Genomic DNA, 21,218 nt, shown 5'->3' on the forward strand with positions numbered 1-21,218 from the left:
CAATGGAAACCCTTTTTCAACAGAGGAAAAGAAGAAGCCAGATTGATACAGGAAGTGCTGGTCACTCTGGGGCACCCAATTGGAGAAGGCTCCCACCCTTCCTCTGATCTCTGAAGGAGATCGTCCCTCTCCTGTTGCCCAGACTTCCCTGAGGTGCTGTATTGATAATTAATATCAATTGCTGTGCACAGGCTTAATTATGAGGCTCGACATGCAAGACTCACCATCACAAGCCACAACATAGAGATCAAAAAGGGTTTATTATAAAGTGAAAGTAAATGAATAATAAAGACAAACAGTAAGGCAAGTCATCATACCACCAGGGCCCAGTCAGTTAGAGTCACAGAAGCAGCACCGGCCCTTCATCACTATGGACGAAATATCTTGCAGCAGCAGAGGTGGCCCGGGGAACAACCATGCCTGCCTCTGTTCTTCTGGGCTTTTAAGGACTTCACTAACAACAGTGGCAAGGAACCAATAAACATACGTGTCAACAACACAAGGAACTGGTATCAGATCTGGCTAGGAGCCGGGGCCCGTCCTTGATATGAGATTAGATGTATTGGAGCTCGGCCCAGTTACACTAAGGTGAAGGCCAGGCTCCACATCCTGTTGTTTTCTTGGTCCCTCGGAGGGCAGCCAATCCTTCCAAGACCAAGCACGTACCCAAGTCACTGTGAAAGTTTACATGCCCAAACGCCCCCAGGCAGCCCTTCATATATTCTCTTATCCCTTACAGGTGGCCCCTCCGCAGGGCCTCTCCTCTGGCTTTGAGGTCTGTGCTTGTCTTTTCATCTCCAAGAGGAGAGCAAGGTGATGGGTCTGCACCTGCTGCTGCTGCTGGCATGTCTGCAGCCTGGTGAGTGGCCAGGACCGTCCTGGCTCTGCCCAGGGCCATGGGGGAGCCCCCAGGAGGGGCTTATGCTGGGTGTCTGGAGAAGGGGTCTGCTGGGGTGGCCGGCTAGGCCTCCTACCCATAACAAACAAAGGGCTGGTCCCACAGTGCTGGGGTCCCCACCCTTCACCCTCCCCCTAATCCGTAGTGTGGAGAGAAGGACACCCAACCTAAGGACCTTTCCTACCGTCTGTCACACTTCTGCCCTTGGGTGAGGGTGCCAGCTGGTCAGGGCTACCTCTTTGTCCCCCACCCCCCACTACCCCCAATTTGAGGTTTCTTCCTCTCCCTCCCGTCCCCAGGTCGCTCAACAAAGTGCAATTCACAGTTTCTCTATGAAATAAAACAACCAAAGGAACTCTCAGTCCCTGAAGGTGGCTCCGTCCACATCCGGTTCTTCTTATGTCACCCCTGGGAGTTACCCAGTGTTCTCAGCGTGAGTATATCCTGGAGATGGAAACAGTTCCATGGGGAGACCATGTACAACACGACCCCGCCTTTCATCCGCAAGGATTTCGAGAACCGGCTCTCCCTGAACTGGACAGAGGACAGGAGGAGCGGCTCCCTCCAGATCACTAACATGCGGAGGGAGGACAAGAGTTTGTACTTCTGCCGAGTGCACCTGACCCCCCAGAATCATAGCAAGCAGGAGTGGCCGTCCATCCCTGGGACCAACCTCACCATCACCCCCGGTGAGTCCCGCTGCCCTGGCTGAGGCTTCGAAGGCCACTGGTGCCCTCATCCCCCAGGCCTGGTCCAGGCCCCTCTCTTGCTGACCCTTCTCTCAAACTCCTCTCCCTAGCCGCTACTCCTGCCCAGCTGTTCCCATATCTGTGCCTCCCCACAGACATGAGCACAGCCTGGCACACACAGTAGGTCCCAACAACTCCCTGAGGAGCCCCCGATTCCCTGGTAACACCCCATCACCTGTTTTCCCAATCCCCCTGCTTCCTTCTCCCACTCTGCTCCCCACAACACAGCCTCCAATGCTCCCTGCCCTGGTCCCATCTCTTTCTTCCCCTTCGCCATCTCCCTCTTTCTGTCTCCATCCTCCTTACCCTCCTAGCCTCTCGCTGACCCCCCAGTCCCCACCTCTCCCACAGGAGGCCCTGTGTTGTCCCCTTCTCCACTCTGATCCTGCTCCCCTGTCCTGGTCGTTAGAGGCCCCTCTTTAGCAGCAATAACAGCAGCTCCCGCTTACTGTGCGTCACGACCAGGCTGACACCTTGGTATGCATCGCGCTAGTTAACCTGCACAACCCCACAATAACAGCAGGTATTGCAATCATCTACCTGTTCCAGATGGGGAAACTGAGGCCTACAGAGCCTAAACACCTGCCCAATGTCGCTCTTGTGATGCAGGTGAGATTTGAACCTAGTTGAACCCCAGAGATTGGCTCTTAACCAAGAGCCAATCAGCCTCACCCACTGACTTGATCATCTTGTTGTTTTGACCCATTTTTAACCTAACAATGGGGTGTGTTGCATTAATAGACCTTCCTAATTCAGTGGGCATCAGAACTTGAACTTGGGTTTATCTGTCTCCAGGGCAGTGGGGGAGGGGCTGTCTCCCAGAAGCAGGAAATGAGTGGGCGTGTTGTCTGTAGAAAACTTGTTAGAAAACTAACAATTAACTAAGTTGGATGCTTTTCGTAAACACTTGCACTGGTAATTCTAAAGTATTAATATGTCAGTGATGAATTATTGTTCCCGGCTGGGAAGGACACTCTTTGAGCCCACTCTTTATGCCCGCCCTCGGTAAACCACTGCCCCATCTTGACCACCATGCTCTTTCTAGGACTTAAATATTAATTTAACCTCAAAATCACATTCCAGTGCACACTAGGCGCCTTACACAAGTTTTCTCATTCATTAAAAAACAATCCTGTAAAAGGGAAAATACAGTTTGATTCTACTTAGATGAGGTCCCTAGAGTAGGCAGATTCATAGAGACAGAAAGTAGACTAGACATTATGAAGGGCTGGGGTGGCAGAATGGGGGGTTGTTGTTTAGTGGGGACAGAGTTTCAGTTTGGGAAGATGAAGAAGTTCTGCAGATGGATAGTGGTGAGGGTTGTACAACCATGTGAATGTACTTAATGCTACTGAACTGTACATTTAAATATGGTTAAAGTGGTAAATTTTGTTATGTGTCTTTTACCACAATAAAATTCCTTAACCCTGTGTTATAGTTGAATGTAAGTTATAATTCATCACTTACTGTTTGTAAGTGGTGAAATGAGGTTCTGAGGTCAGACCACTGGTCAGTGGCAGAGTCAGGATTTAAACTGAGTGATGTGGATTCTCGGCCTTCAGCATTTCACCTTGTTACTCCCCTCCCTGTGTGAGAGCTTCAGAGGGTTGCTCCCCACCCCCAATATTCCCCAAACTAGGGAACAAGGTGTGACAGTTTCACCCAGACACCTCCAGTCCTCCAGGGGAGAATTTGTTTATTTCTCATGTCTTCTCAGCCCCCAAGAAAACCACCCAAGGCCCCACCAGCACCGCCACCCTCACCAACCTCAGTGTCTCTGGGGACAAAAGGAGCTCAGCGTCTTGGCCCCTGAGAACGGAAGCTGTGGTCGTCGTGGCACTGTTCAGCACTGTGCTCAAAATTGCAACTTTGTGAGTGACGGTCTATCTCATGCGGAAGAGGAGCAAAGGTAAGTGCTCAAAGACCCCGTTCTCGCCCAAGTTTCCCAACTGGGTGTTTCTGAGAACCCACCTGCTCAGAATGACCACTGGTGCCCGTTAAAAATGCAAATCCCTGCGGGTTGAGGTCTGGACGTGGGAATCTGCAGTGTTAACAGTCTGCTCAGTGGAGTCTCTGAGTGATCAAGGTTGAGAACCACCGCTCCAGACCAACCCCTCTCCACTAATCTGATCATTTCAAGTTCTGTCTCTTGACTTAATCATTTCTCATCAGTGCTCACCTTTTGGTTCATGGGGAGAGAGGGTCTACACTGAAAAAGTAAGGAGAGAGAAGATGGAAGTTAGCTCAGCTCAGCAAACATTGGTTGAATGCCCATATTCTAGGGCCTGGCTTGTGATTGGAGACACTAGTAGGTAAAGCAGAAGCCCTGATTTGAAGGAACTCAGTGGGTAAGGCAGGAGAGGGGGAAGTTGCGTCACTGGGGATGAAGGAGGAGTAATCAAGGAGGACTCCCCAGAGGAAGTGACATTGGCAGAAAGTCTCAAAGAATAAAAGGAATTAGCCAGGGAAGGGGTGAGGGTGGTGTAGAAGTCACTGTTTTTCCAAGCAGAGGAAACCATTTTGGGAACTGTAAGCAGCTCAGTGCTTTGGAGGAGGCAGGAATAGAGGACACTGTAAATCACACCCAAGAGCCTTGGAACCCAGAAGCAACGTGAAGCAGCCAAGGGACAACCTCACTGTCTTGCAGATACATCAGTCTGTGCTGGAAAGGATGGAGGTGGGCCAGGCTTGAGCCAGTCTCATGCAGTGGCAGTGTGGATGGAGGGAAAGAGCTAGATTCTGGTAAAGGTTAAGAGGGGAGAGTAAGACTTGGGGATTGGATTGATGTAGGGGTGAGGGAGCAGGAGGAAGTCCCATGTTTACAACTTTGGTGAAGGGGGGTGTGATGAAACCACTAAGTGCATCAGGAAACAGGAAGTCAGAGACCTCCTCTAATTTGGGATAGGTTATATTTAAGATACCTTTGTTGTATCTGAGTAGAGATGTCCACCAGAAATTTGGACGTGTCCATTTACAGCACAGAGAGGACAGGGCTAGAGGCATTAATTATTTGTGTCCCAACACCCTCCAAAATTGATTTAATAGAAAATTTTCAATGAAAGGAGATTCGCCGTATTAGATATTAAAGCACAGAGGTGAAGAGCATCAAATCTGAGTTCCTGAAGTCAATCCTGGATGGGCCAACTCTGGCACAATGGTACTATTACTCTGTGCCTCAACTTACTCGTCAGGAAAATGGGGATAATAATAGTAATGACCCAGGGTTGTCATGGCGATTAAACGTAATATATTTAGAATAGATCTTGGCACAGCGTAAGCACCATATGAGCCTTAGCACTTATAATTATTCAGTTACCATAATATAAATGATGCAATACTGGCATATTAACATAGAAAAAGCAATGGAAGAGAAAAATACAAATATAGGTAGTATGAAAACGGGCCCAAATATATGTAGGAATTTTGTAGGCTAAAAGGTCGCATTTCTTTCTTGTTGTTGTTTGCTTGTTAAATAATTTTTTAATTATAGCTCATGTGCAATATTATATTAGTTTCAGGTGCACAACATAGTGGTTAGACATTTATGTTACTTACTGAGTGATCACTCCTATAAATCTAAAAATTACCCATTTGATATCATATATACTTGTCACAATATTATTGACTATATTCCTTATGCTATACTTACATCACCAGGACTGTTAATTTGTATTTCTTAATTCCTTCCCCTTTCTCACCCAACCACAACCCACCTCCCATCTGGCAACCATCAAAGTGTTCTCTGTATCTATGAGTTGTTTCCTTTATAAATAGTGCTACAATGAACATATGAATGCACATGTCCCTTCCAAGTAGTGCTTTGGGTTTCTTTGGATAAATACCCAGAAGTGGGGTTACTGGGTGCTTCTTTGTCTCTTGGTATAGGCTTTGTTTTACAGTCTGTTTTTCTGGTATAAGTACTGCTACACCAATTTGTTTTAATTGTTTATTTGTTGATCTGAAAGGCCCTGAAAAATTATTAGCTTAACTACCACTGTTGGTCAAAAAAGTGGATCTGGGAGTGAGGCAGCTGAGGGTGGGCAAGCGTGACCTCAGAAGTGTAGCATGGTGAGCCAGAGGACCAAGCCAGGGCCAGCCAGTCAGTGACAGCTAAGTGACTAGGCAGACTGGGAGCTAGGGTAAGGAGTGGCTCTTTTCCTGGCTCCATTAGAAGGTGAGCGTGTACTGGTTGGGGCAGGCATTTGTATTTAAAGGATCCTGGTGGCAAGATGAAGATGTCTTATTCCCAGAGCTGCTAGTGCACATGACCCCATGGGGGTTAAATGAATGGAGTCCCGTTGGTTCATTGGCACCTCTGTGGATTTATTAAATAACATTTTCTTGCATTTGTGGAGGAATAGCTCTATATTACTTGTGTTCGACACTGTCAGCTCATCCTCCATTCAGTCCCTGAAACCTCAGCTTCGGGCTGCTATTAGAAACCTCCAAATTAAGAACATGTTCATGAACTGGGGCCATATCGCCTCAAAATTAGACAAAACAAAAGCAAATAAAACAAAATTCAGGTCTACAAATATAATTTCCATGTATCTCTTTTCCAGGTAACAGTCCCTGCCCTTCATCTACACCCCCTATTCCATGAAACCACACACAAGAGATAGTAAGGCTGCCAAATTTGGTGACTCTGCTCGCCTCAAAGAAATGACAAAGTGGCCACTGCAGAAAGAGGGAGAGATGGGAAACAAGGAAGGGGCTGAGTAAGAAACCAGAGCTGCATATATCAACAGGAATCAATCTCAAAAACATATTGAAAAAAATTGCAGAAACAGATATGTTGTTGTTTGTCTGGTAAAGACAATCATATACATGTACATATACATACATATTTTATGTGTATATGTGTATATACATATATTATATATATATTTGATGAATACATTTTAGGGATGATATAGAACTTATATGGAAATCGTAAACATCATAATGGTTATCTGGGAGAGAGTGAAGGGAGAGCAATTGAGGACACATTTCATTTCTTTACACAAATCTGAGGTGTAGCAAACTACCATTTAATAGAGCTGGGTGGTGGGCATTCTGTTGTTATTTTCTATAACATTTATTTATTTTTTATTATTATTATTATTTTTTAAATATTTTATTGGGGAAGGGGAACAGGACTTTTTATTGGGGAACCATGTGAACTTTCAGGACCCTTCTCCAAGCCAAGTTGTTGTCCCTTCAATCCCAGCCATGGAGGGCTCTGTTCAGCTTCAAGTTGTTGTTCCCTCAGTCCCAGCTGTGGAGGGCGCAGCCCAGCTCCAGGTCCAGCCGCCGTTGCCAGTTGCAGGGGCAGCCCATCCCTTGCGGAAGTCGAACCGGCAACCTTGTGGTTGAGAGGACGCGCTCAACCAACCGAGCCATCCAGGAGCTCAGCGGCAGCTCAGCTCAAGGTGCTGTGCTCAATTCCAGCCGCAGGCGCTGCCCACCATCCTGCGGGACTCGAGGAATTGAACTGGCAACCCTGTGGCTGAGAGCCCACTGGCCCATATGGGAATTGAACCAGCAGCCTTCGGAGTCAGGAGCATGGAGCTCTAACCGCCCGAGCCATCGGGCCGGCCCCTGTTGTTATTTTCTTATACTTCTCTGTAAGTTGAAATTTTCACGAATATAATATATACTCTACACCTTTAATTTTGTAGATATTATTGCTTTCCTACTCTTGTTGTCTTTGAATTTTTACAATGAGTAAGTTTAAGGAAAAACATTAACTAAAAAACAGTGTAGAGGCTGGTCATCAAAATGGCGGTGTGAGGTGAGCCTCTGTAAAGCTACCCTGGAATTTACAACTAATCGAACAACAATAACTCCACAAAGGACTACCTGCACAGCAGACAGGCAAGACGAAGAGGCCCACTACTGAATTCACCTCAAGGTGGGCGCATTGCGCAAGTGGGGGAGGAGGGAAGGGAGAAGTGTGGAGATGGAGCCGCGCGGGCGCAGGACCCAGACCTAGCGCAGAGCTCAGAGCGCGCTGCATCCCAGAACTACTGCAGCTGCAAGAGAGGGAAGAACTCGGACTGCTAGGGCTCCGCTTATGGCCCACAGGGCTGAGGGGACAGCATATAACACGGCTGAACCTAACCTCATGGCAGAGACCTCAGAGAAAAGGCTGAAAACAGTGGTTTAAGCCCTCACTGCTGAGCAGAGAACGGAAGCCTTAGGCACTGAGACTAGCCGACCCCTCCCTCCCCTTCCAGAGCTCGCCCCGCCACCACCTGCCCAGTGCTAGAAACAGAACAGTAGCAGTGTTAGATCAAGAGAACAGAATATTTGGTGTTCTGAGAACTGTGGACCGCAGACACAGATTCACAGACCAACTAGTTCCAGCAAAGGGGAGGGAGCTGTGGAAGCAGGACCGGCTGTGGTGGTGGTCACCACCATTGCTCTGGGCCACCTCTCTCAACTCACCCCGCACCTGGCCCCACCTATCTAGGCGGATCCCTGCAGGAGTAAACAGAACTGATGAAACATACGGGTTCTGAATCTGGTGCAGGAAGAGCTTTGGAACATCAAAAGCTCTCCGCATACCCACATGGACACTGCACCCTGTGACCCAGGCAAACTATTAACAGAGAAGTCCGTCTCCCATGAATCCCCCCATTGTGTGAGAAGCTGGAATAGTGCAGAGAAAGCATAGCACTACTGTGTGAGAGAGAAAAAAGAGGCTGCAGTCGGAGACAATAAAACATTCTACCAACAAGTACTGGAAAACAAAAGAAAGACTTCTTCCTATCAACCTGTTGCAGAAGCCACGCCTGTAGATGTCTAGGAAGAGAAATAATAAATCAGTAATTGCCATGAATAACCAAGGCAACAAGATAGCTCAGGAAGAAAGTGAAAAGTCTCCAGAAAAGGAACTTAACGATATGGAAATACGTGACTTAAATGACAGAGAACTCAAGATTGCAGTTCTGAAAAAACTCAATGAGATGCAAGAAAACTCAGAAAGGCAGTTTAATGAACTCAGAAACACAATCAAAGAACAACACGAGCATTTTATGAAAGAGATTGAAATTTAAAAAAAGAACCAAATAAAATTTCTGGAGATTAAGAACTCGATAGAAGAAATTAAGAATGAAATAACCAGCTTAGGTAGTAGAGTAGACCAGATGGACAAAAGAATCAGTGACATCGAAGATAGAAACCTGGAAATTACACAGATGGAAAAAGAAAGAGACTCGAGACTTAAAAGAAATGAAAGAACTCTACAAGAACTTTCTGACTCCATCAAAAAGCAATATAAGAATAATGGGCATACCAGAAGGAGAAGAAAGAAAGAAGGGAACAGAGAATATATTCAAATAAATTGTTGATGAGAAATTCCCAAACTTGTGGACAACAATGGAGTCTCGATTCCAAAAAGTAAATAGAACACCTAATTACCTCAATCCCAACAGGCCTTCTCCAAGGCACATTGTATTGAAGCTGTCTAAAAACAACGACAAAGAAAGAATCCTCAAGGCAGCCAGGGAAAAGAAGACGGTAACCTACAAAGGAAAGCCCATTAGATTGTCATCAGATTTTTCAGCAGAAACTCTACAAGCCAGGAGGGAGTGGAAACAAATATTCAAACTATTGAAAGAGAGAAATCATGAGCCAAGAATAATATATCCAGCGAAGATATCCTTTAGATGTGCAGGAGGAATAAAGACCTTTCCAGACATACAGAAGCTGAGGGAATTTTCTAATACACGACCTGCACTACAAGAAATACTAAAGGAGGCTATTCGACCACCATCAACAGGGACAATTTGTGGCAACCAAAGCATAAAGGGGAGAGTAAAGGCCTGAACCAGAATATGGGAATGGAGAAAGTAAGCGTGCTGAAGAAAATGGAATACTCTAAATATCAAACTTTCTTTTACATAAACTTAAGGGTAACCACTCAAAAAAAAATCCAGAACTGAAATATATACTGTAATAAAGAAGAAACAGAGGGAAACATCATAGAATACCACCACATAGAAATAATAGACAACAACAAAAAGGCAAAGAAACAATGCAGACACAGCCTTACCAGAAAACTAAAGATAGAATGACAGGAAATCCTCACATATCAATAATCACCCTAAATGTAAATGGACTGAACTCACCAATAAAAAGGCACAGAGTAGCAGATTGGATCAAAAAACGAATCCCAACCATATGCTGTCTCCAAGAGACACATCTCAGCTACAAGGACAAGCATAGACTCAAAGTGAAAGGGTGGAAATTGACACTCCAAGCAAATGGTACCCAGAGAAAATCAGGTGTAGCCATAATGATATCAGATGAAACAGACTTCAGGGTGAAAAAGATAACAAGAGACAAAGATGGACATTTCATAATGGTAAAGGGGACTATACAACAAGAAGACATAACAGTCATCAATATTTATGCCCCCAATCAGGGAGCACCGAAATATACCAAGCAACTACTAACAGAACTAAAGGGAGAAATTGACCAAAACATAATTATACTAGGGGACTTAAATACATCATTGACAGCTATGGATAGATCATCCAAACAGAAAATAAATAACGAAATAGTAGCCCTAAATGATACATTAGATGAAATGGACACAATTGACATATTTAGAGCACTTTGTCCTAAAACATCAGACTATACATTCTTTTCTAGTGTACATGGAACATTCTCAAGGATAGACCATATATTGGGACACAAAATCAGCCTCAGCAAATTTAACAAGATTGAAATCATACCAAGCATATTCTCTGATCACAAGGCTTTGAAATTGGACATCAACTGCAAAAAGAAAGCAGGAAAAACACAAATACATGGAGATTAAACAATATACTTTTAAAGAACGACTGGGTAAAAGAAGAAATTAGAGGAGAGATAAAAAGATACATAGAAACAAATGACAATGAAAACACATCCTACCAAAATTTTGGGGATGCAGCAAAAGCAGTTTTAAGGGGTAAATTTATATCATCACAGGCCTATCACAAGAAACAAGAAAAATCCCAAATAAATAACCTCATGTTACACCTTAAATAACTAGAAAAAGAAGAACAAGTGAAACCCAAGGTCCGGAGAAGAAAGGAAATAACAAAAATCAGAGCAGAACTAAATGAAATAGAGAACAAAAAGACAATAGAAAAAATTAATGTGATAAAGAGCTGGTTCTTTGGAAAGGTTAACAAAATTGACAAACCCTTGGCTAGACTCACAAAGATAGAAAGAGAGAAGACACGAGTTAACAAAATCAGAAACGAAAAAGGGGAAGTTATCACAGACACCACAGAAATACAAAGGATCATCCAAGAATACTATGAAGGACTATATGCCACCAAATTCAATAACCTAGAAGAAATGGACAAGTTCTTAGAAACATATAGCTTTCCAAGGCTGAACTATGAAGAACTGGAAAATCTAAACAGACCGATCACCAGTAACAAAATTGAATCAGTCATCCAAAACCTTCCCAAAAGCAAAAGTCTGGGACCTGATGGCTTCACTAGTGAATTCTACCAAACCTTCAAAGAGGATCTGATACCAATCCTGCTCAAACTCTTCCACAAAATTGAAGAAGACACAGTACTCCCTAACTCATTTTATGAGGCCAACATTACCCTGATACCAAAACCTGCTGAGGACAACACACACTAAAAAAAACTGCAGACCAATATCTCTGATGAATACAGATGCAAAAATCCTAAACAACATTCTAGCAAATCAAATACAACAATGCATTAAAAAGATTATTCATCACGACCAAGTTGGGTTGATCCCCGGGGCACAAGGATGGTTGAACATCCCCAAATCCATCCATGTGGTACATCACATAAACAAAATAAAGGACAAAAATCATACGATTATATCAATTGATGCAGAAAAAGCATTTGACAAGATACAACATCCATTTATGATTAAAACACTTAATAAAATAGGTATAGAAGGAAAATACCTTAACATAATAAAGGCCATATATGACAAGCCCTCAGCTAATCTCATAATTAATGGTGAAAAACTGAAGCCCTTTGCTCTACGTTCAGGAACACGACAGGGCTGTCTCCTATCACCTCTGCTTTTCAACATAGTGTTGGAAGTCCTTGCCAGAGCAATCAGGCAAGAGAAAGAAATAAAAGGCATCCAAATTGGGAATGAAGAAGTTAAATTATCACTCTTTGCAGATGACATGATGCTATATATAGAAAACCCTAAAGACTCCACCAAAAAGCTATTAGAAACAATCAACGAATACAGTAAAGTTGCTGGCTACAAAATCAATGTACAAAAGTCCATTGCCTTCCTATACACTAACAATGAAATCTCAGAAAAAGAAATACAAAAAACAATTCCTTTGCAATTGCAGCAAAAAGAATAAAATACCTAGGAATAAACTTAACCAAGGATGTGAAAGACCTATATGCTGAAAACTATAAGACATTTTTGAAAGAAATTGAAGAAGACACAAAGAAATGGAAAGACATTCCGTGCTCATGGATTGGAAGAATCAACATAGTTAAAATGGCCATATTACCCAAAGCAATATACAGATTTAATGCAATCCTCATCAACATCCCAATGGCATTTTTAAAAGAAATAGAACAGAAAATCATCAGATTTGTTTGGAACCACAAAAGACCTCAAATAACCAAAGCAATCTTAAGAAAAAAGAACAATAATGGAGGTATCACACTCCCTGACTTTAGCTTGTACTACAAGGCAACTATAATCAAAACAGCATGGTATTGGGAGAAAAACAGACACATAGACCAATGGAAAAACTTGAGAATGGAGAAATAAAACCACATAAATGGACAGATAATTTTTGACAAAGAAGCTAAAAACATACAATGGAGCAAAGACAGCCTTTTCAATAAATGGTGCTGGGAGAATTGGATAGCCACATTCAAAAGAATAAAACTGGACTGCTACCTGTCACCATGTACCAAAATTAATTCAAAATGGATCAAAGACTTAAGCATAAGACCTGACACAATAAACTGCTTAGAAGAAAACATAGGTACTAAACTTATGGACCTTGGGTTCAAAGAGCATTTTATGAATTTGACTCCAAAGGCAATGGAAGTAAAAGCTAAAATAAACGAATGGGACTACATGAAACTTAAAAGCTTCTGCACAGCAAAAGAAACCATCGACAAAATAAAGAGCTGACCTACTGAACGGGAGAAGATTTTGGAAACAGTGCCTCCAATAAGGGGCTAATATCCAAAATATACAAGGAACTCATGAAACTCAACAACAAAAAAACAACCCAATTGAAAAATGGGCAGAGGACCTGAAGAGACATTTCTCCAAAGAGGACATACAAATGGCAAATAGACATATGAAAAAATGCTCAACATCACTAATCATCAGAGAAATGCAAATCAAAACCACAATGAGATATCACCTCACCCCAGTCAGAATGGCTATCATCAACAAGACAAATAGTAACAAGTGTTGGAGAGGCTGTGGAGAAAAAGGAACCCTCATACACTGTTGGTGGGAATGCAGACTGGTGCAGCCGTTATGGAAGGCAGTGTGGAGGTTCCTCAAAAAATTACGAATAGAATTACCATATGACCCAGCAATCCCTCTCCTGGGTATCTACCCAAAAAATCTGAAAACATTTATCCATAAAGACACATGTGCTCCAATGTTCATTGCAGCTTTGTTTACGGTGGCCAAGACATGGAAACAACCAAAATGTCCTTCGATAGATGAATGGATAAAGAAGTTGTGGTATATATACACAATGGAATACTATTCGGCGGTAAGAAAAGATGATATAGGAACATTTGTGACAACATGGATGGATCTTGAGAGTATGATGCTAAGCGAAATAAGTCAGACAGAAAAAGCAGAGAACCATGTGATTTCACTGATATGTGGTATATAAACCAAAAACAACAGAAGAACAAGACAAACAAATGAAAAACAAAACCTCATAGACACAGACAATAGTTTAGTGGTTACCAGAGGGTAAGGGGGGTGGGGGGTGGTAGATGAGGGTTAGGGTAAAATATATGGTATATATAAAATATATGGTAATGGAAGGAGATCTGACTGGGTGGTGAACACACAATGGGATTTATAGATGATGTAATACAGAATTGTACACCTGAAATCTATGTAATTTTACTAACAATTGTCACCCCAATAAATTAACAAAACAAAACAAAACAAAACAGTGTAGACAGGATATGTGTATGACAAAACCATGTGAAATTCCCAGTGCAGGACTGGAGGTTGGGAAATACCGATACACTTTTCACTGTCCCTTTTTTTACTCCAGGTGATTCAGAGTCTCAGAACCACATCGAAGTTCAATCAACAATAACAATACTGGTTATTGTTTTAGCATATTTGTATTCTTTTCCTTTAGATTTGATGTCCCAGCTCTCTGCTCCACCCTACATTATTTCATCGTATGTATTTCAGGGCAGTGGGCACTGACACAAGCTGAATCCCGCCCTGACTCCTGCAGACCTCAGTCACCTCTCCGTTATCCTCTGGCATAACCCAGGCTGACTCGCAGGTAGATGCCCTCTCCTCCCTCATGCCCAAACCCTCCCATTATGGAGTCACAATATACTAATGAAAAAAAATCTACAATGAACACCAAATACATTTTATGAAAATTTACAAATGAATGACGAAATATAAGTTCTCTCATTGGTTACTTTTTGGTATAGTGAATTATTATTTAAAATAATTGTGAAAGAGGTCATTAGTGTGAAGACCCAGGGGTGACCTTGGCTTCCCCAAATAGAATATACCTGCTTACAGGAAGCTGCAATGGTTTCAAAGTCAAGAAAGTGAGACTCTAAATTGTAGGGGAAACCTAGTGCTTCGAATGGTGGATTTTGAGAGACACAGGGACTGGAATAGTTTGCAGTATCAGTCAGAACATGTACCATCTTGGAAAATTACCAGAGATAACAAACTCTTTATAACTAGGAGGGGCTAGTATAAACATTTACTGTTTTATGCTTCATCTGGGTCCTTGGTTCACACTGGATATTTCGGAGAAGAGTCTAGGCTGCTATGGGTCCATTCATGGGGCAAAGCAAGGGGTACAAGATTCTGATGACTGTGGGGTTGGTCTTTCTGGTCTGGGTGAGTACTACCCTTTTCTCCACTCCTGTGATCACTGGCTTATTGGTTGTCTCCTTATGCAGCCACAAATTTGGATTGATTACTGCCTTAATCTGGGAGAAGGGACTGAGGGAGCTTTCAATCTTCTCTCTGCCCCTGTGTGACTCCACGTCAGCAATTGCAGGGTGGGATGCCATCTTTAGGAGGCGGGTGAGGGGTTGGGTGTTGGGGTCTATGAGGGGATTAGAAGCACAAACCTGGAAGAGATTATTCACAGAAATTCCAACAGAGAAAAAAAGAAGCTATTCACATTGTTCTCAGCTCTCTCACCTTTTCTGCCGAAGTGTAAGAGAAAGAGATAGACGTCTATGGTGCCCAGTCATGGTTTTTAAGCACAGAGAAAAAGAGGCAGGGCTCTTTTTCCAGAAAAAATCTTTCTGTGGAAAGAGTGGGCAATTGGCTGGAGTGACCTTTACGGTGTCTTTTGGGAACTCAGCTATGGTGAGAAGCTAAGAATAGCTTCAGGAAAAGGCTTTTCCCTTTTTGTACACAGGTCAAAACTGGAGTTGTGGTGCTTTATGTAGCTATAGATGCACGTTGTTTGGCCTGTTTAAATTCAGGTTTAAAACAGTTAAATGGGTTATTGATAATTAAATAGTAGGAGATTTCACATGAAAATATGGATTTCTGGTCTCTATTAAAAAGTGGTTGAACTGGCAAGATAGGTCCATAAATTGGTCTTTATTCTAAGAGCATGAAGGAATTTGGCAGGGAAACCCTAATTCCTTAATAAACCGGTCCAAAGAAAGTGTTGGTTTCATTACCAGAGAAACCTTTCATTGTGAGAGAGTCAGACATCCTGGTGCAGCAGCCAAAGCATCCCACCTTTTAAAAAAAGTTGAATTATAACATACATAAAAATGTAGAAATCATAGTGCTCAACTAAATAAAAGATAACAAACCTGTATAATCATCACTCAAGTCAAAAAATAAAAATTATCAGTACACCCAGAAACTCCCTCTTTTGCCTCCCTCTCCATCACTACTCCCCTCTCTTCTTTTCAACTATAGACATTATAGTGTATTTTTGCATGCTTTTGCATTTTATAGAAATGTAATCATACACTATGAACTCTTTTATGTGTGTCTACTTTCACTTATTCAATATTTTTGTGAGATTCATCTACATACACATATTTTTGTGTGTGTAGGTGTATGTACATGCATATTTGATGGATACTTTTTAGGTTGATATAGAACTTATATGAAAATCATAAATATCATAATGGTTATGTGGGAGAGATTGAATGGAGAGCAATTGAGGAAGTATTTTGTTGTAGTATAAGGCTATTATTTGTTAACTTTCATTTCATTCTAGTACTCTAGTGTACGAACATGTGACAATTTATTTATCCATTTAACTTGAGATGGATTTTTGGAGGGGGCTATTTTAAATATAGCTTGGTTCACATATGCATGCCTTTCTGTTGGATATACGAGCTAACCTGCGTGGTCCTAAGGTATGCATCCCTTAAATTTCAGTACATAATGTCAAATAGTTTTCCAAGCGGTTTCCGCAATTTATCTCACCAGCATGATCTGAGAGATTCAGTTGCTTCAGAGCCTCAGTAACATTGGTACTGTCCATCTTTTAGTTGTAGCCTTTCTTTGAATATGTAAAGGTATTTCTCTGTGGTTTTAATTTGCATTGCTTTTCTTACCAGTTTAGCTGAGCACCTATTCACGTGTTTATTGGTCATTGGTCCTCTATTGTGAAATGCTATTAAAGTATCTTCTATCCATTTGTAATTGACTTGTCTGTCTTTCCTTATTAATTTGTAGGAATTCTTTGTAGATTTTGGGTATAAGCTCCTCCATTTGTTGTACATGTTGCAAATATCTTCTCCAGCTCTGTGTCGTGTGTGCCTTTCACTCTAATACTGTCTTTTGAGTAAAACCAAGTATTTATTTTATTTTATTTTATTGTGATAAGAACACTTAACATGAGATCTACCTGCTTAACAATTTCTTAAAATATACAACATGATATTACAGGTGCAGTGTTGTACAGCAGATTGTAACACTTACTCCTCTTGCTTAACTGAAACTTCCTGCCCATTAATTAGTAACTCCCCATCCCCCCTCTCCCTAGACCCTGGCAAACAACACTCCACAATTCCATTCTATAAATTTGACGATTTTAGATACTTCGCATAAAGGGAATCAATCATGCGATATTTGTGTTTCTGTGACTGGCTTTTCACACAGCGCAGGCAGCTGTGTGGAGCCAAGATGAGGAGCTGTGGTAACAGTCCTGGCGTGGAATTAACCCCTGGTCATTCACAAAAGCTGAAAGCATTCACAGACTCTACAAAGGAAGTTTTTATAAAGTTAGGGCGGAGAGAGAATGCCCATGGCAGTGTCCAAAGATGTCAGCTGCCTAGGGTAATAAGAAGAGAAACACCGGTGTTGTGTCAGGGGGTGGGGTACGCGGGGGCAGAGTCCAGAGCCTGAGAGTGGACAGCTGCACTAACTTCAGGTTAGCTTTTTCTTATGTAGGAAAGGGGGAGTAGGTCAGGCAGGTTTGAAGCTGGGAGCTAAGGATTCTCTTCCTGATCCTATGGCAGTGTACCGAGGGTGGGGATTCTGGCAAGAGTATGTCCTGAGTCTCTCTACCAATTTAGGTAAGTCTGGTTTCACGCGGGGCTAGAGTGTAGGAACTTGTCAGGTAGTTTTATTATTTCTCACAAAGGGGATTGGTCTGTGAATTGTTCTTGAATCTGTGTGTTCCTGGAGGTAAAGAGGATCCAGAGCTTCCTACTTTGCCACCTAAAAGATGTCACTCTGAAGTTTTCTCTTTTTATTTCTTTGTACACAGATTGTATTTTTCTTTTTATAATTCCTCTTTGGTTAAAGAGAAATTAAGCAGAAGATTTTTAAAACTTGAAGTATTTTGCACATACGAGAGAATATATATATATATACCGTGTATATATATACATACACATGATATACATGATATATATATATACATACACGATATACATTATATATATATATATATATATATATATATATATATATATATATATATATATCATGTATATGACATACCAGGAATAATAAAATAAATATCCATATAACCTCCCATACCTACTAATTCTTTGCATGTTACACATTTATTCTGGGTCTTTCTTTCTCCAATCTGTTCAAATTTGCTGTAACCAGAACTCTTGGCTACTCTTACTGGTCAGTTCAAATCTTCAGGATCCTTTGTGTGGTGGCAAAGCTGCAAGTGAGAGGAGGAAAAACAGTCTCTGCTTCTAGGAACATGGGTCATGTTCACCTGCACTTTTTTTTTGACATTTGTTAGTGATGGACGGGGAGCCATTCTAATCTGTGATCTCCCAGTTCAGTGGCCCTCCTGATATTCTCCCAGCCCAGGATGAGGGCCTGTGAACAGGCTCCACAAGGATCAGACACCTTACCAGGTATACAACATCTGACAATTAAGCTCGCAAATTTGTTGCAACGATGTTGTTAACCTTTTTTGTTATCAGAGCGATTACTCATTATGAATTTGTACCAACTGGACAAACAGTTAACTAGGTTTACGATTTGGAAGTGCTGAAAAGGCTGTGTGAAAAAGTTAGACAACCTGAACTTATCACCAATAATTCATGGCTCTTGCATCACGACAATGCACCAGTTCACATGGCACCATCTGTGAGGGAGTTTTAGCCAGTAAACAAATAACTGTATTGGAACACCCTCCCTACTCACCTGATCTGGCCCCCAATGACTTCTTTCTTTACCCGAAGAAAAGGAAATAAATATTGAAAGGAAGACATTTTGATGACATACAGGACATCAAGAGTAATACAACAAGAGCTCTGATGGCCATTTCAGAAAAAGAGTTCCAAAATGGCTTTGAAGGGTGGACTAGGCACTGGTGTCGGTATAGCTTCCGAAGGGGAGTATTCGAAGGTAACCGTAGTGATGTTCAACAATGAGGAAAATAGCACTTTTTCTAGGATGAGTTTGCAACTTAATTGTCCAACCTCATACTTCCCCCCAAGATGCCACGGGCCTCTGTGGGCCAAGCATCCCAAGGAACCACACAGTAGTGGAGTTGGAGCCCAGACTCTGTGATGTTCATTCCTGCTCCTCTCCAGCCCAGAGATGAGCCAGTCCTGTGAGTGTTTCTCCTCCAGCGATCAAATCAGACACTGCAGCCTCAAACACACCCTCCATGTGCTACCATGGATTTTGAGACTTGTCTTGTCTGAATAACACTTGTCTGAGCAGAGGGGACTATGGTGGGTGTAGGCCAGTATCTGATAGGCCAGGTGCACAGGCTTTCTCTCACATCTGTTACCACCCTCCATTACACAGAACATTGCTTCTCTCTACTGCTCTTCCTGTTTGCATCCTCACACTTCTCTGGTCTGTATTTGTGGTGTTGTGTTTCTCAGAATATGATACAAGAGAGCTCTGAGCCCCCGGAGGACACTCTTTGTTGTAGCAAACACCATTTCTTCCTAGAAAAGAATCTGCCATATCTCAGTCCTTTTTCAAACTCACACCTGTGTCTGTGCCTTTCTACAGCTTCTCACTTTTCCAATGGTTTCTGTAGTTGAATCAGAGTCCAATTAGAGAGGGAGTTCCCTAGGGGATGGTCTAACCTCCTTCTTCTATAACCCTCAGCAGCATTGAGGAATGGGCTTGCTCACCCACAACTCTGTTGGAAATCTAGGGTGGAGATGGTGGGAGAGAGGGACTAGGAAGAAAAAAGAGGACACTTAATCAGAATGACAGGTTCTGGAAGGAAAGCAGGACTTGTGAGGCATGAGGAAAGCTATAGATGTGACAGTTGCATGCAGACCTGTACTTATCTCTGTGTACGTTGTGGCGAGGGGGGGGGGGTGTGGGGAAGGTGGTAGTAGAGGGAATAAGGCTGAGATAAGGAGACAGTTGAGATCCAGAGACATAACTTCACCTTCACACAAGATGAATGTGGTAATGACTCAGACACGAGGCTGATGAGTGACAGAGAGCCTGGTGCAGGCAGGATAGGACTCCTGGCAGAGGGGACTAGCTTTGGTGAGTGGACAGCTCCTGCCCAGAAGAAAGTGAGGGAAACACAAACCACTGATAGAGTCTCCTTTCTCTACCCACAGGTCCTCTATTTCAAGATGTCTTGGCCTAACAGCACCGTCCCTCGGCCCCCGCACCCGCCCTGCCTCTCAATCTGCCTCTGAGTCCACAGCATCTCCCTCCCTCTTGGACTCTCTCCCCAGGAGCTGGCCAACCTCACCCACCTCCTGTACTGGCCTCTGACCCCAGGAGATGAGGGGACTTTGGCCTCCACCAGCCCCCAGGCCTCCACCTACCACCTGAGGGGTCCTGCCCAGACCAGCTATGCCCTGAGAGGCTCCCTGGAGGCCATCCTTATCGCCAGAGACCACGGGGCCGACCCAAGACCCACGGTGGGGATCTGTTTCGGCTCAGCTGTTGGGGCCTGACTTGAAGGCTGGGCTCCCTGGGGATGTCCAGGATCTGGAGAACGGCACATACTTGCTGTCCTTCCCCCTGCTCTGGGCTGGGAAGGCCCAAGTACAGGTGCGCCTGATCCACTCCAGCGAGGCAGTTGGGGTTCTGCGAAGAATCTGGACAGAGAAAAGGGCCACAGTTGATTTTATGGGCTACTTTCGGGGCCCCACAGGAACTGAAGAGACTGTCATTTGCAATGTTGACCCCCAGTCAACTGGAACAAGAGGGCCTACCTGCCAGTACAGGGATGTGGATTCGGGTGAGCTCTGGTTCTGTGCTCGACCCTCTACCCTGCCTTGCAGCTCTTTAGTTGGGCACTCAAGTGGGCGTTACCTGAAAGTGACTACACCACAGGATGAGGCCCTGCTGTCGTGGTAAGAAAACCCAGAATGTGGGATGCCGGCCCCACCCTAAGCCACATCCTGCCTTTTGAATATTGTCCCTGTGATCTAATGGCCCTCCCCAAGTTACACCCTCATTTATTCTTACTCTCATTCAACACATGCTTTTTTAGCACCGTTATGTGACAGACTTTTCTACACAGATAGATACCCTGTTTCCCCAAAAATAAGACCTAGCTGGACAATCAACTCTAATGTGTCTTTTGTAGCAAAAATTAATATAAGACCCGGCATTATATCATATCATATCATATCATATCATATCATATATCATATCATATCATATCATATTAATTACATTATATAATACTCAGTCTTCTATTATCATAAAATAAGACCAGGTCTTATATTAATTTTTGCTCCAAAAGATGCATTAGAGCTGGTTGTCAGGCTAGGTCTTATTTTTGGGAAAACACAGTATATATCACAAAAAACTGGTCCGGATATCCATTTAGGAAGATTACAGTTGATTTCCTGGAATTCTCCAGGAATGATAAGAAATGAAATATTCAAGGCAGTGTGAATCACCTCAGGGCAAAAGTGGCT

At 42.9% G+C, this 21,218-nt stretch overlaps 1 protein-coding gene across 5 annotated transcripts; it reads left to right on the forward strand.

The window, feature by feature from the left end:
• The first annotated feature begins 457 nt into the window (after window positions 1-457).
• Window positions 458-20,898, forward strand: LOC141570751 (paired immunoglobulin-like type 2 receptor beta). 5 transcript variants are annotated; one of them, XR_012495242.1, is made up of 5 exons: window positions 458-859; window positions 1,198-1,587; window positions 3,365-3,556; window positions 14,006-14,739; window positions 19,899-20,898. XR_012495242.1 is itself a non-coding variant. In XM_074329165.1 (4 exons), exons 1-3 carry the CDS (start codon window positions 817-819, stop codon window positions 3,520-3,522), a joined length of 591 nt encoding a protein of 196 aa, XP_074185266.1. In that variant the 5' UTR covers window positions 458-816; the 3' UTR covers window positions 3,523-3,556; window positions 19,899-19,948. The 5 variants fall into 5 exon arrangements, 2 of the variants coding, with proteins under 2 accessions (XP_074185266.1, XP_074185265.1); XR_012495241.1 differs by having other exon boundaries at window positions 462-859; window positions 14,062-14,739; XR_012495243.1 differs by lacking the exon at window positions 19,899-20,898 and adding an exon at window positions 18,798-19,630 and having other exon boundaries at window positions 462-859; window positions 14,062-14,739.
• The last annotated feature ends 320 nt before the right edge of the window (window positions 20,899-21,218 follow it).

The sequence above is a fragment of the Rhinolophus sinicus genome, linkage group LG03, assembly GCF_036562045.2.
Source record: "Rhinolophus sinicus isolate RSC01 linkage group LG03, ASM3656204v1, whole genome shotgun sequence".
Lineage (NCBI taxonomy): Eukaryota > Metazoa > Chordata > Mammalia > Chiroptera > Rhinolophidae > Rhinolophus > Rhinolophus sinicus.

Coding starts and splice junctions, on each gene's coding strand:
- LOC141570751 (XM_074329165.1), top strand. CDS start 817: ATGGGTCTGCACCTGCTGCTGCTGCTGGCATGTCTGCAGCCTG. Junction 860..1,197: donor GCTGGCATGTCTGCAGCCTG/GTGAGTGGCCAG, acceptor TCCCGTCCCCAG/GTCGCTCAACAAAGTGCAAT. Junction 1,588..3,364: donor CAACCTCACCATCACCCCCG/GTGAGTCCCGCT, acceptor ATGTCTTCTCAG/CCCCCAAGAAAACCACCCAA.